Raw genomic sequence first — 16,034 nt, 5'->3', positions numbered from 1 at the left:
ACACACCTACATACCCAAACACCATTTATTCTACAGGAATTTGTTAATTCTCAGCTCTACGCCTTGTGATATAGAAGGTCCTACGAAAGCAGAAAAAGGAGGGAGAAAGCATGCTGGCCTTGTACTCACGGAGTTACCGTCTATTGTAGAAAACAACCACACAAACAAGAAACAACTAGTCATGTTTTAAGCGACATGTGAACATGTGCAAGACAAAAATAGAGTAGAACCTTTACAGATTGAGGAACTCTTGTGTTTAAATATTGACTCTGTTGTTTTCATGATTTAATTCCTGGAAGTAGAAAGCTTGATATTTAGCTAGACTGAAAGAAAAAACAAGGGCCCTCTGCATTTGCTCTTCCTAATGCATGCAATGGCACAGATTCTCTAATCTGCTCAGTGTACTGCCTCATACTTTTTCTCAATTGTCTCATAGGTACAGACAGATCTTATTTCTATGATAATCATAAAAAATGCTTGAAGGCAGGAACAATGTCTTATATTTCTTCTGTGTCTCCTACAGGATCCAAAACTGTTATTTTTATTGTAAGCAATAGTTAAGCCCCTACTGTGTACCAAGCCATCTGTGAGACGCTACAGTTGCAGAGATGGCCTAAGATCCCTCCCTCAGTGATTCCCATTCACTCACTCAGCAAAAATTTCTTGAGCATTTTCCAGGTGATAGGCTCTGTTCTCAGAGCTCTAGGTCCATGGATAAATAACACCCTCCCTCTGCACTTCAAGAGGTCACGCTCCAGTGAGGAAGGCAGACGTGCACTGTACTAGATTGCAAGGGCTGCTGTAACAAAGCACCGCAGACCAGGTGGCTTAGACAACAGAAATGTATTGTCTCACAGTTCTGGAGGCCAGAAGGCTAGGATCAAGGTGTGGGCAGGGTTGTTCTCATCCAAGGGCTATGAAGGAGGACCTGTTCCAGCCCTTTTACCTCGTTTCTGGTAGCTTGCTGGCAATTTTTGGCATTCTTTGGCTTGCAGAAGCATCACTGTGATCTCTGCCTTCATCTTCACATGGCATTCTCTCTCTCTGCGTATCTCTGTGTCCAAATTTCCCCTTTTTATAATGACACCAGTCATATTGGATTAAGGCCCATTCTGCTCCAGTATGACCTCATCTTAACTAATTACATCTGCAACAACCCCATTTGCAAATAAAGTCACATTCTGAGGTATTAAGAGTTAGGATTTCAACATATAAATTTTAGGGGGGACATAACTCCACCAAGAACACATACAAACAACCAAACACAACATGGTCAATGCTTTAACAGGAGTGTATTAAGCACTGAGCTTAATTGGCATGAGGACAAGTAACAGGGAAAATGGGACAAGTGGCCAAAGCTTGGGCAGACCTGGACGTTCTCCAGGTGGGGAAACAGGAAAGAGCTTTCGATTAAAGGCATGTCTGTGAGAGCAGGAAGCACTTGGGGAACTGCAGAAAATATCATGGGGTGAAAACTGGGGGACATATAAAGGACGGGTGAGAGATGAGGCTAGAAACGGAGGCAGAAGCCAAACCATGAAGAGCCATGTCACAACGAGTGGCCTAATCCAGATGCAATGAGAAGCTATGGAGGATTTTCAGCAGGAGAACATCATGGCTTATCTGCATGCTCGCTTGGCAAGAGATTTGACAATATCAAAACACAGGATGGGCGCTGAAATGGGGCCATATTGGAAGCAGACAGACCAGTTTTGGAGCCTATTTGTAAGACTCTAAGCATGAAATGATGAGCTCCTAGATACATTCAAGAGCAGCAGAAATGAAAAGAGGGGATGGATTTACAATGGAATGCTTGAAACAGAATGATAGGTCCTAGTAAACAGCAGGTGGAGATAACACTGGTGCGAATTGAAGGGATATGGATGAGGCTGGTGAGGAAGCCAGGGGCTAAGAGGTGGAGAGTCAGAATGGGAACCCAAGGGAAAGGCCCATTTCTGGGAGGGGGAAGGAAAGATTGAGAAAGTCCTTGAGGATGGTGGCATCTGACTGGCCAAACCTGCCTCTAGGATTTCCACTCTCCCACCCCAACCTCACTGACACTTAATATCTGACTTCCACACGCACTTTTGTCCTTGACCTTTACAGAGCAGGGAAAACATGTTTAGATAATCTCTAACTCAGTTAGGAATATTGTTCCCTGAATTGAGGCCAGATGAAAGAGTGTACTGAGGGAACATGACCCCATGGGTGGGGGAGAATTGAAATCATAAGTCTTGTGATGGCTTCATGCCATGTCCTTTGCCAGCCAAGAAAAATGCAAACCAGTTTACCACATAGTTACTGCAATGCAGCATCGTTCAGTGCATGACTTCTTCATCTACTGACCATGATGCCTAATTAGATGCATTAGAAGTTGCAACTGGAGACAAGCTAGAATTTAATTGCAGATAAAAACAAGAAAGTGGTTCAAGAAACCTTAAAAGTGCCCACCACCATACTCAGCGGAGTGAAGTACCTGGCAATAGTATCATCTTGGGGTTTCTCACTTGGACTGGGCATTCATGGAACTGTGTGGTGCTCCAGAAAATGGTCCCTTTCTGGAATCTTCCTTTTCCATACTTTTCTATTTTTGTCCCACTCATGAACAGTCTCTAACTTAACCTAGTGTAGAACAAGAAGGAATCCTATTTCTAGCAAACCCATATTTCACCTTTATTTGCCGTGCGCTGGGGGCTGCTCTAAGCTTTAACTCATTTAAGCCACACAATAACCCTACGGTGTAGATTCTACTATTATCCTCATTTACAGATGAGGGGCTGGCAAAGGCCACAAGAATCTCCCACTCAACCACAGGAGAAAGAACTCTGGCCTGAACCCACCAGTCAAAGTGAGTCTGAGGGTTCTTGACTCCAGCAAGGGAAGGAGGTGGTTAAAGAGTGGTATTAACCTACATGGGAAGCTTTGCTGCCTGGGCAGGCAGCTCACAGCAAAGACGCATTTTCCTGAACATTCAGCAGGGTGGGGCCGCCTCCCCAGTCAGAGTTGGACTTCACTATCTTACCAGGTCATTAAATAGAGGAGCCAGGAGTTCAGAGCTGGGCTACCACCTCCCCCACGCTCTTCCTCAAAAGGACAGTGGGGGGGGGGGGGGGTACGGGGTCGGGGAGCATAAATTACCTCACAGGATAACGGCAGAAAGCCTCGCATGTGGCGTCCAGTGATTCATCTGGGTGGACTACTTTCACACGAAGCGAAATGCAAAAGTTCAGAGTGGGGTCATCCGGTGCCCCTCCCTCCTTGAGCACAAGAAAAATTTCCTCCTTTGTAAAGCACAGGCACAGTTGGAATCAAACTCCATCCAAACAGGAAATCACCAAGGTTCTAGGTAAAACTGGTGCCTTACTTTTAAAGGTCAAAATTTTTCATTCACTTAATGGGTGTTTCTTGAGCGCCTACTATGTGCCAGGCACATGACGTGTTGTTATGGACCTAGCATGTGCTCTGTGGGAAGACACAAAGAGAGAACAGACAACACACACACTTCTGGCAAATCTTACAGGGGAAGGACTTTCAGGGAGCTGTCTTTTTCTAAAAAATAAAAATGAAAATAAAAGGTTTCACACACGCACCCCGCCTGAGTCCCCCAAAGAGTCTGGGCTGAGAGCAGGGAAAGTGGGAGACCTAGGGCGAGGGGGGATGGGCGCGAGAAGTGGGTTGGGTGACAAGGTGGAAGGGCAGAGCCGGCAGAGGGATCGCGAGTTGGCTGGCGAGCTGCGCCAGAGGCAGGTGCCAGCTGAGAGTGGGCGGAGGTGCAGGCACCAGGCCAGACGCGGGAGGCCCGGCGTTACCTCTGCCTCTAGGAGTCGGGCGCGCAGACGAGCTTGTCCGCAGGAGCCGGGGTCACGGGCGTCCCCGCCGCCCGCAGAAGGAGCCGCGGAAACAGTCGCAGCCGCCGCCGAGCGACAGCATCCTCTGGAGAGACGCCCCAGGCTCTGCAGCCGCCTCCCTCTTCCTGGGGGCGAGCGCCGCCGCCCGCCCCCTGCCCCGCCGCCCGTCCGCCCGCAGCGCGCAGCCAGAACCCGCGCCCCCGGCCCTTCACCTGCCGCGGGCTCCCGGGTCGGGGGGGGCGCGGGGAAGAGAAGGTGCGAGAAACAGGAGCCCGAGAGACACCATCCCCTGGTCTGCACTCCGCGCGGAGAGGGACTCCCGCCAACACCGCGAGCCCTCGCGCGCCCTGCACCCGGTTCCCAAGTTCAGGGGCGGCACCTCTCAAAGCGGGGCTATCCCGCGCGGTGAGCACTCCGGCCCCATCGACCGCGGCCGGCCCGCGGGCCTCCAGGCGGCCCTCTGCGCCCTGCGCGCTCCCGGGTCCCCGGCGGGGCCATGCCCGTGCTGCGCCGGGACCGCCTGCTGACCCTGCTGCTGCTGGGCGCGCTGCTCTCCGCCGACCTCTACTTCCACCTCTGGCCCCAGGTGCAGCGCCAGCTGCGGCCCCGAGAGCAGCCGCGGGGCTGCCCGTGCGCCGGCCGCGCCTCCTCCCCGGCCCCGGCCCCCGCCGCAGCCTCCTCGGACCCGCGTACGGCCGCGCACAACTTTTCCCGAGCCGGGCCCCCGGCCGAGCAGGACGGCGGCGGCCGCAGCGGCCCCGGCTCCAAGCTGCAGGCCCTCTTCGCCCACCCGCTGTACAACGTCCCGGAGGAGCCGCCTCTCCTCGGGCCCGAAGACTCGCTCCTGGCCAGCCAGGAGGCGCTGCGGTATTACCGGAGGAAGGTGGCCCGCTGGAACAGGTGAGGACCCCGCCCGCGAGGGAGCGCGCCAGCCCCGGCCTGCGGCGCTCGAGCCCCGGCCCTGGGCTCGGAGCGCGTTCCCCACCCGGACCCCGCCAGCTGCTGCGGACCTCAGACCTCAGTCCCCGAGTAGATCTCGGTGTGAGAAAAAGTTTCTATGCAGCAGCACAGCGAAGAAATGCTCTCAGCCCCTCCTCTTGAGCTTCTTGTTCGCTCCTTAGCCCCCCTCCTATTCCCTGGGCCATTTCCCCCCCTTTATCTCCTTGTCTTGATGTGGAAAGCTGCTGCTGGACTTCGGTTTTCCAGAATGCGGTTGCCAGACAGAGCAACTCCAGAGCTGGCTCGAATTCAGCACTTACCTCTCTGCTCTTGGGGCAGACCTGGGCGCCTTCCAGAAAGCAAGGCTACTCCCTGAAACTCAGCTCTTTGCCGTTCCTTGTTCCTCTGCCCAGGGTCAGAGATCACAAGAGGTCAGCTGGGGCAGAAAGTAAACGGTCAGCTCCCTGACATGGTCACTGCTCTGTTCTATTTTAAACGTGCCTTGTCTCTCTGGCAAATGTTATAACTTGAAGGCAGCTTTATCGTCGTGGTGATTCTGGCTGATTTGGAATCCCCATTGTTATAACTTGAGGCTTGACGTTTTCACAGAGGAGATAAAAATCTACCTGGGAATGTTTAAAATCGAAAGCATAATGTAGAGGGAAAAAATACCAAACATATTAGGATAAAATTAAGAAGGATGTTTTTGTAAAAGTGAGAGAGTGGGGAAGGGGGGGGATGGAGGTTGTTGGCAAAGGTGCAATGGTGAACACTGAGATCCCCAGCTGACGGCAGAAGGTTCTTACTGAGTTAGGACTCTGTTTTGAAGTGCAGTCTTGTCGCAATATCACTCACATCCAGAGTTCGCTTTTGCACCACACCCATCACTTTTCTTAATACAAGAGATTTCAAAATGAGATGTCATCGGGTAAGGTTTTATAGCCCCTCCGGAGGATGGGTAGACCATAAATCTCCGTGGAAACTGAGTACTAGCCCATTTTAACTGTTCGCTCATTATTCCGTAGTGCTGAGACTGACTGGAGGGGGAAAAAAATCTTCAGAAAGTAAAAAGAGAAGTTGAGACTTATGGGCTGAAATCACTGTGGTGGATTTCAATTGCAACTCTGTGGCGGATGATTTCGTATTAGAAAGAAAGTGGCTCTTGATTCCATTGATAATTGTATGTAGTAAAAAGGCAGTTTGAGATTGCTTCTCAGCCACTGTTATTTTCAGTATTACCTTTATGTCATCAATAGCATGGAAGTCTGGATCAGTGAACTAGGAAATTCTGCCCTGAGAAAATTATCCACACATCTACTGCAGATTTGAGGAGGAGGGACCGTGGGCGAAGTCACTTGCTTTCGTAAATGTGGCTCAGCATTCACTTCATCACATTTCTGTGGCCTTCAACTTCCCCATGTTACTTTGATCCTGAAGGAAAGTTCGAGGGAATATTTTGGCAGAAGAGCAAAAGTCTTTCTCACCAATCTCTCCTGCAATCATTTTTGAGCTTCATTTCTACACTGTTATGTGTCACAAAAACACATTTACTGACCCAAAATGATCTTGGTCATTTAACAGAGGATCAGTCCACGGGGGCTGGTGACCTTGCTGTATTCAGAGGTAACAGAGTAGTTTTATATGGTTGGTTGAATGTGACAGTTGTGATATTTACTCATCACTTCCTTCTACTACTTGAGATCACAAGTGAGGTTTGTGGGCTGTAACAGGAGGGGCAGCTGCACTGATGATGTCGAAACAGGACCTCGGAGGCAGAGAACATCCTCCCTTCACCCAAACTGTATTGTAAACATCAATGAGCTATTAATAAGCATATGGGTTGTTACTTATATCAGGGTTAAAAATGGAACCTTGAAGACTCATTAGCCAGCATGAATTTGAATCACACTCAGTTCTACTGTGAGAGAGTCACTCACTGCCTTAAGTGAGAGAGCGCCCTGGCGAATACGAGGGCATGTAGAAATGCTGATGAAGCCCGTGTGCCTGCTACGATGTGCAGGCCAAGAAAGGCTCCAGATCTCAGGGCAGACCCATAATTAGAACGGACGGCAAAGGAAGAAATAGTGAATGATCTTGCTAATTGTTTATCTCTTGCACCGACAAGCCCTCCTTATTTGTAGCCACGACCCAGCCAATGTTTAAACACTAGGGATTTATAGACATACGTGGATGCCACCATGCCAGTAATTACCTAACATTAACTGCTATCCAAAATAATTGTATCAGCAAATCATCTGCCACATCAGGAGAAGTGCAGGTTATAAGCCAAATCAGCATCTTCACCACTGGCCTAAAAGAGACCATTAGTCTGAGAGTGATTTTTTTTCTTACCCTCACACTAATGATATGAAGCCGGAAAATATCTTTCTACAACTTGAGCTCATTACCAGTAGGAGATAGGTAATGGCCCTTATTTTCCCCCCAGCGCTTTCCCTTTTGATTTCAGTGGAAAACGGAGCTTATCCATGGTTTTGAATGTTTCAGGTTCTCAATCAATATTTTTTAATTGGATGTCAATATTTAGTTAAGTTGAAATGTGAAAGACACGTCTTGTATAGAGTGGGCTATCCACGTGCTATCTGACGCTCAGCGTTTCTGCAAAGCTCCTCGACCTGCTGTTCTTCCCTCCCTTCCTCTCAAAATGTAACTAAGTGTGGCATAATCCAAGTTAAAAATCTAATAAGGGAAAGTGTTTCTGTCAGGTCATCGGCCGCTGATCACAGGGAGTGAGCCAGTGCCAGACTCCATCAGGCATGATGACACATTTGGCACCTGTCTTGAATAGTGAAGAGGAGAGAGCGTGGGGAGCAGAGTAGTCTTCGCTACTTCAGGCCATAGACCAACAAGCCAGCCAAGCCTTTTCCTTCCAAATTCATGATGGAAGGCAGGTAGCCGTTCATGTTGTTGCTATCCTTGCATCTTAGATGCTGAGCTTCGCGTTTCTTCCCTGCCCACAAGCTGCCCAAGCCAGACAACATCTGTCCCTTGACATGTCAACGCTGGTCAGCTTGGCCTGGCCTTGTGCCCACATATCTTTGGTCGGTTCTTCTGTAACCCTCTGGTCTTGCCAGACAAGGTCAAACAAGGTCATGCCTCCCTAGTGCACAAACTCCAGCAGCTGCAGCACAAAAACCAGTTCTCAACTCTCTGCTTTTCTTTCTTGACATCTTGCTCAGGTATCAGGAAGGTTATATTTTCCCACAGTTACAGGTTCAGTGTTTCTCAGAAGTGTGTGTGTGTATCCATGTTTTTCCCACCAGCGGAAGCTCCTGTCTTTCTCTCTCCTCCTACCTACTTGCTGTCCCTGAAAGAGTCTCTCCTTGAAAATCACAGCAAAGAGACTGGGCAGCTTTTCAAAAATGACAGTTGTCCAAAGGGAGTAAATTGGCCCGAGTTTTTCTGGGGGAAGCTTTGAGGAGATCCAGAAGCCAAGGCAGATATAGGAGATGGAGGCAGAAAGAGCCAAGAGAAATGAAAAAGAATTCAGCTGGAAATGAGAATTGTCCGGGCTAGGAGTTTTTGAAAGAAAAGCTGCTTCCTACCATAGCATCTGTGGAATGAAAGAGACAATCTTTTTATTCTCACCTCCTTTTTCTCCCCTCACTCCCATCTTTTTATCTCTTTCCCGCTTATCTCATGCTGACCCCTGACTGTTTGGAACATAGATTTATTGGGAGCAGGCAGCTCAACCCGCAGAGCAGATAAAAGTTCCAGTTCTTACTCTTGGCTGGTGGTTGTTTGCCTTTTTCCCAGAGTCAGTGGGGCCTTGGCCCCTTGTCTCATTCTTCAGCCAGTGATGCCAGGCTAAGAAAGGAAATGGCCTCCTTGGATTTGAAAATGGACCTCAACCATGACCTGCGTGCATGTGGTTAACAGAGGGAGTAGGAATCCTGACTTCTACTTCCCATTTCTCCCAATTAGAGCCTTGCTTAACTGGTTTGGGAAAAGCTATTATTTTAGTGGTTTCTGAATCCCTGGACTTATAGCTAAAGGAAACCTCTCCACTCTCCCCAAAATCAAAAGCTCTAAGTAGATGGTTTCTGAGAGGGCTAATCTGGAGGCCATTTTCAGGCCCGTTCTCCATCATTCCAAAGCCGGATCCTCACTGCCATTACCACGACAAAGACCTAAATCAAGGAGGATATAGTGGTGTTCATCCAAGGGGGACGGGCCCTTCCTGTTTCCGAATACATCAAAATGAAGCCCCTCAGCCAAGAACTGGAGGATGTTGATCAGCTGTTCCATTGTTCCCAACCCCTCACACTCTCCTTTCACCCCACTCAAGTTCTCATCAATCCTGGGAACTCAACTGAGTAATTCTTTGCATGCAGATTCTCCTACCTGAAACATGCTTGGTGTGTGCCAAGTTCTTTACATATACTTGTTAATTTAAGTGTTACAGCTTCCCTAAAAGTAGATGCGTGTGGTAGATAGAATTCCAAGATGGCGTCACTAGATTCCTTGCCCCGGGTACACACACCTTCTCCTCATGATTCGATCAAATGCTAATCTAGGTACTGCCTGAAAGAGATGTAATGAAAGTCCCAGATCAGATGTAATTGAAGTCCCAGATCAGGTGACCTTGGGATAGGGAGATTATCCAGCTGTGCCGGACCTAATCACATAAGCTCTTTAAAAGCAGAAAGTTTTCTCTGGCTGATTGAAGAAGACTAAGTCAGAGATTCAAAGTACAATATTGATTTGATGTGCCGTTGCTGACTTGAAGATGGAGAGGGCCATGTGGCAAAGAAGATGAATGACTGTTAGGAGCTAAGATTGGCCCCCAGCTGACAGCCAGCGAGGAAATGGGAACCTCAGTTCTACAACCACAAGGAAATGCATTCTGCCAACAACAAGAATGGACTTGGAAGCAGAATTTTCCCCAGAGCCTTCAGACAGGAACTCAACCTATCCTTCCACTTAACTTCAGCCTTCTAAACCCTGCGCAGAGAATGTAGCCACACCAAGCTGGCCTTCTGACCTACAACTCTGTGTAAGTTTGTTTGTAAGTGGGTGTTGTTTTAATCCACTAGGTTCATGGTAATTTGTTACACAGCAATAGAAAACAAATACAGTATTGCTGTTTACCTTACTTTATAGAGAAAACTGGGGATGCGAAGGTTACATAACTTGCTTTCTGAAGTGAGGCAGCAATCAAACCACAGGCAGGCTTTTTACCCAGAGGGTCTGGCTGCAGAATCCATGCTCCAACCATCAGCTCCCCCACCCCTGCATCCTTTGATGTCCACAGGTCCTAGCTCTTCTGGAAAGGCTTTTCTGGCTGCCTCCACCCATTCAGGTCCCTCCCTGACTAGATGCATCCTCTCTATATAATTCCATATTATTTTTTATGACTGCATGGTCCAGCTTCATGGCAGCTGCCTGAGCTTCATGTGAGAATGAAGAGCCACTTGCTCCTGGCATGAAAAGCCCCCAGCTTGCATGTGGTCACTCTAATACATCTGTTTCGTGGTTTCCCATCGGGGAGAGCCAAAGTAAATATCTGTGGAACAAATAATTGGGAACAGACAACATCAGGATCTGGGGGCTGTTAGTCAATGGCCTATCATCTCTTATGAAAAAAGCCTTGAACAAAAACAATCCCAACTGTCACCCCACCTGCAGCTCGTCTGCCCCTGCGTATAAAAGGCGAAGGCAAGACCACCCTCCAGAGACATTCTGAAATCTGGATCTGGGGTGCTCTCTCTATTACAGTAGCCTAAATAAAATCAATTAAAGAAAATAAAAAACACCCTGCAGGAAAGTTGACACAGTGTCATTTGCGAAGAAGAGGGAATTTCCTCAGCTCCTCATGCTGTCTGAGGAAGAACAGCCAGGAAGTCTTGCATTAAAGAAAAGTGGGAAACGCAGAGACCCTGACTTGACCAAGGCCGTCCCCGCTCTGCCCTTGGCAGGTGCTGACCTGTGTTTTCCTTGTGATTACTCATTAAGCTGGAGGCTGGCGAGAGCCGGTGGATTTTGCTGAAGTCGGGTTGCACATGGCTAGAAGCCGAGTGGGGATACCATTCTAAACAGCTGCGGCTTTAGTGGAGCAGAAGTTACTGGGTCTAAGAGTTTCGTGTGCCTGTTATTATAGGCAGACGCACACATATGCCTAATGAAAACCACAGTATGGGGGGAAAAGTCTTAGTTCTTTTTGTGGCCTGTCACTCAGCAGAATGCCCTATGATTGAAACGTGGCATCAGGATGGAAGTGAGTTTGGGTGGCTTGAAGATGCCAGTAGCCAGGACTTTCAATCTCTGGAACCTGACCTTAGAGGTCAAGACAGCCAGCATAATTTGGCTTGAGCAAGAGGCAAAGAACCAGAAAAGGACCCATTTTATTGCGTTCACTAATAATAAACCAGATAAATTTGGGAAGCCACAGGAAGTGCGGAAGTGGAAGATTATGGTTCCTAAGAAGCCAAGAACCTGTAATAAAATTCAGCAAAATATGGAGATTAGAAGAGAAACTTAAGGAGTGTCAGCTCGGGGGCACATGGACTGAGAAGCAGGACCATAAGAAAGGTGGCCTGGGAGGAGATGGGATTTTAGAACATTCGAGAGAGGCTGATGCGCTAGAAAAGAGCTCTGAGGGCAGAAGAAACTCAGAGTTGTTCGGCCCTGGGAAGTTAAGTGCAGCTCTCAGAGAGCAAACTTGCCTTCAGCTGTCAACACCTGGGTCAAGCTCTGGAGGGCGTGGGTAAATATTTTTACGAGGTTCACTGAAATGGAGTCTATATGGAGAGACAAATTGTCTCTCCTGGCCAATTCAAGTGTCCCACGGTCTCAGTTTCATCAACTCAAATGGGATTTTTATATTTATGACTTGCTTTCTTCTGTGGCTGAATAGTTACAAATCTTGTAGGGATAGTGTATTTATCTGAAATCACAGTTCAGCTCATGTTTTTTCACTCTGAGTTAAGAATCATGCACAACTAGTAGCTGCTTATTTATGCATTGGTGCTCCTCTGAGCCCTGAGACATAGTAGAGAATATCAGACTGCACAATTTCACAGCCAAATCGAGCCCCTTGTTAACCACCATTTAACTGCAGGGGTTTTTTTAACTGGGCTCATGGGACCCCACTGGGCTCAAGTGATAAGGTCCATATTTCCCTTAATTTTTATGCAAAATTTGCATTCTGTGCATATGTTTATTTTCCTAGGAAATAGTTTATTATATTTGCCAAGCATTACCTACATTCATCAAGATACTGTGGTTTCAAGTGACAGAAACCCAACTCAAATTGGAGCAGGAAAAGGAAATGTAGAGACTCAAGTAACCAAAACTCATTAAGGGCAGCTGTCTCTCCTCTCCCTCTCCTTAGTCTATCTGCCTGTCCTAATCCCCTCCTGGGGCTTCATGTCCCAACAGCCTTGGCACTAGAACAAAGACGGCTTCTCCCATTTGCAAAAAGACAGATCCTGAGCAAGGACGCTGATTGGCCAGGTTTGGGAATACAGGCTGTAGAGGGCTATGATTGGCCCAGCTTTGTGGCGGATGCCCACTCCTGGACCAATCGCTGATGCCAGGGCGGCCGAGTCATTGGAAACTCCACGCACAGCTCTCCATTCAGTCCGCTGGCTCTGTGTGGGGAAGAGCGCAGAGCCAGTGCCGTGGAGGAAATGCACGCATGATGCGAAAAAGTTTCTCAATTTATGCTTGCTGCAGTTTCTGACTCCTATGGGCACTGTTCTGGAGTTTTGATTAGACTTCTTAAAAAGAAATTCATTCATAACAAATTCCTAACTTGCAGAATTTTTATACCAACCATAAAATCCTCCCAAGAAGATAATAATCTTTATTTATTTGGGCTTTCTCTTAAATCAACCTTACTGTTTTCATGGGAGCCTGAAGAAGAAATTGATAGGGAGGCAGCCCATTCATTGGCTCATGTCTCTTTCTCCTGAAAAGAGACATCCACTAGGAGCTGAGATACCTGCGTGTTCATCCAGGTGCCTTCTCAAGGCCTGCATTCCTCCTTTTGAAATGAAGAGCGTGAGTCTGTGGTCCCTGAAGCCTCCTGCAGCTCTAGTTTCCAAGCTTTGGAATCCCCAATGTATAAAATAGATAAAATTTGTGACTTAATGCTGTAAATCTAATTTATAAGGGCAAATATGTAAAAATATTTTTTAAAGTTAATAAAGAACAAGAAGGATAATAGGATTATTAGCTCAAGCTTTCAAAATTGGCAGTAATGGAATACAGGAATCATTTTGTTTCAGGACCCAATTAATTTCTGCTTTTTTTTTTTTTTTGGTAGCAGAGTATTGATATAACAGATTTCAGCTTGTAAATTAGATGTACACAATGTTACAAGTTTTATCTATTTTATACATTGGGGATTCTGTGTGAGATTTCTTTTGAAAAGAAGGTTCCATTCTAGAAAATTTTTGAAAACCACTGATTTGGCATGGATGGAAATAGGGTAAACTTCTTTTCTTCCTTTCTCTAAAATTGATGTGCCTGAAACCAAGCCTCCTGCTCCCCTTTCCCTCCACTACTAGCTATTAGCACTAATGACAGCATAATGCTTGCTCTCTGATGACCACCCCCCTCTGCCCGCATGGCTTTGCCCATGCTTCTCGCCACTTGAACCCAGGAGACCATCTTTTAGGCCCTGTGTATTGTTTGTTTTTGCTACATAACAAATCACTCCAAAACCTAGTGGAACCATTTATTTATCCAGCCTCCATAACTGTGAGAAATAAATTCTCTTGTTTAAGCCCCCCAGCCTGTGGCATTTTGTTTAGCAGCCCAAACAGACTAATACAGAGGCTGGCTCACCTGGAATAGCCGTGGACAATCGGCTGGCTTACGCCTGGTTCCACCGCAGCTCCCTGGGGCAGAGGCACAGCCATCTCTGAAACTGTCTCCCTCCTCCCAGTCTGGTCCTTCCAGCTTCAAGAGGCCTCTTGGCCTCCCTATTCAAGCCGCCTCAGCCTCCCTAACTCCCAAACAAGAAAACCTCAATCCTCTTGTAGGGCCTAGTTTTAGCTCTTCATATTTTTAATCCATCTGTTTATGGACATCATTAAACTCCCCTTCCTTCTTTAGACCATTTTTTAGGTCAAAAGCTGAAAATTGGCTCTTTGTCTCTCTTTGCATTTCTCCTATAATAGTCCTAATCCTCCCCAAGACCACAGATGCTCTCTCATTGAATGGGTCAAGTACACATCATCATCTCACAAGGCTTTTAAAGCTTGCTTTATAAGTTTTTATATACTTCCTTTCATATTAACCAATATAATATTTAGAACAATAATGAAGATTTGCTTTTCCTTATCAGCTGTGTTAAGTGTCTATAGTTTATCAACAAATTTCCAAAGACCATAGTCTGTCCATTTATCTATAAGGCATCTGTAATAATAATTGTTATCACATATTAACACTATGAATATGCAAAGTTTTGTTCAACTTCCTAAAGCTCTTTTAAACAGTCTGTAATTAGTTTATTAGTGAGAAGAATTTGTTTTTACAGCCAGGAAGAGATTCACCTGATTATCCCCATGGGAGGATGTCCAGTCAATCCATATTTTATCATAAAACAGCATCCCCTGGCATTGCCCCAGGCTGATGAGGCTTCAGTTGTCCGCAGTGGACTCCATGTAGGACCCCTGGTGAAAACACTCTGCAGGAACCACAAGTTCTGCCCTTGTACTGAGATCCTCGGAGGCCAGTCCCTCAGAGAACACTTTGAAATGGACAAAAACCTCAGTGCAACTCGATAGCATCAAGGCAGCACAGGAAACAATGTGTGCTCTGTGTTTATTATAATCATGATCGTTATGTTATTATAATATAGCAGTGAGAAACTGAGAGCTTCTAGTATAATTTGCTATCAGAAAATTAAATATATTATCAAGGATGGAATTATTTTTTTTTGCTGAGGAAGATTTGCCCTGAGCTAACATCCGTGCCAATCTTCCTCTATGTTGTATGTGGGTCTCCGCCACAGCAGGGCCACTGACAAGTGGTGTAGGTCTGCGCCTGGGAACTGAACCCATGCTGCCAAAGCAGAGTGTGCCAAACTTAACCAATGGGCCACCAGGCCGGCCCTAAGGATGGATATTGTACCACAAACTTTTCTGCCTTGGTAGCCTGGACCCCTTGGTAGAGAGCCCTTTATGAGCTGCACCATGACACCTGGATGCCTGAGATGACCCACTTCTAGGAAGTTGGAAGCCAAGTCTTTAAGCCATCAGATCTCTCAGCATTTCCTCAGCAAGTTCTGAAAAGAGAATTGAGTCTCAGTATTTGTTTCCTAGGGCTCTGTAACAAATCGCCACTGTCTAAGCCACTGTTCATGGCTTGAAACAATATAAATTTATTCTTTCACAATCCTGGAGGCTGGAATCTGAACGCAAGTTGTTGGCAGGGCAGTACTCCCTCCAGAAGGACTATGGGAGACTCTGTTCTTAGCCTCTTCTAACTTGTAGTGGCTGCCAGCATTCCTTGACTTGTGGTCACATTATCCCAATGTCTACCTGCATGGTCACATCATCTCCTCTGCTATCTCTATGTGTCTGTGTCATCTCCTCTTCTGTGCCTTTCTCCTATAGGGACACCTGTCATTGGATTTAGGGCTCACCGGATAATCCAAGACATTCTCATCTCAAGAACTTTAACTTATTTACATCCGTACGGACTCTTTTTCCAAATAAGGTCGCATTCACAGGTTCTAGGAACTAGGTCATGGATGTTTCTTTTGGGGCACCACCATGCAGCCCATTGTGGTCACATCTCATTATAAATATAAAGGCCACGTAGTTACCATTTTATTTTTTAAAAGATTTTTTTATAATTTACATAGAAGATAAAAGATTATCTCCTAGATAATCTTTTAGCTATATCCTAAAGATAATTATGATATATCTCATTATAAAATAAATGTAAAATAGTTGAGAAAAATGGATCAAAGGGAAAATAAGGATACACAAGACCAATGGAGCCAAGAGTGAAGAACTTCTCAGAGCACTTGCACTGAAAACCTACCCACCCCAGATTAGCTCTGCTCAGGGGAACCACCAGTCATGTCTGTAGGGTAAAAACCTACCAGTGGCCCAGAAAGAGCACAGTAATTCCTAGAAATTCCCTGCACCCCTCCTCACCTCCTACATCTCATAGGACACTAGTGATGTAAGGACCAGCATCCTCCACCTTAGAAGAGTTCCCTGTTGATGGCTCTTAGTGCAGTCCTCAGTATGAGCAGGCACTGTGTTC

The 16,034-nt window shown here is 46.7% G+C and overlaps 1 protein-coding gene and 1 long non-coding RNA gene across 4 annotated transcripts in view; one reads left to right on the top strand and one right to left on the bottom strand.

Annotated features, from left to right (window-relative positions):
- LOC106835361 (uncharacterized) overlaps window positions 1-3,461 on the bottom strand; it is a 112,547-nt gene extending 109,086 nt beyond the window's left edge. For all 3 annotated transcript variants that reach the window (XR_011493909.1, XR_001399095.3, XR_011493910.1), the window contains exon 1: window positions 3,139-3,461. This is a non-coding gene — a long non-coding RNA (uncharacterized lncRNA). The remainder of the gene's footprint in view (window positions 1-3,138) is intronic.
- Window positions 3,462-3,643: 182 nt separating this feature from the next.
- FAM20A (FAM20A golgi associated secretory pathway pseudokinase) overlaps window positions 3,644-16,034 on the top strand; it is a 52,931-nt gene continuing 40,540 nt past the window's right edge. Inside the window, exon 1 of the mRNA XM_014847669.3 lies at window positions 3,644-4,748. Coding sequence (XP_014703155.1) covers window positions 4,345-4,748 — 404 coding nt within the window. The 5' untranslated portion in view covers window positions 3,644-4,344. The remainder of the gene's footprint in view (window positions 4,749-16,034) is intronic.

This window comes from Equus asinus, chromosome 13 (genome assembly GCF_041296235.1).
Source record: "Equus asinus isolate D_3611 breed Donkey chromosome 13, EquAss-T2T_v2, whole genome shotgun sequence".
Taxonomy (NCBI): domain Eukaryota; kingdom Metazoa; phylum Chordata; class Mammalia; order Perissodactyla; family Equidae; genus Equus; species Equus asinus.
This window is presented reverse-complemented; position numbering and strand designations above follow the sequence as displayed.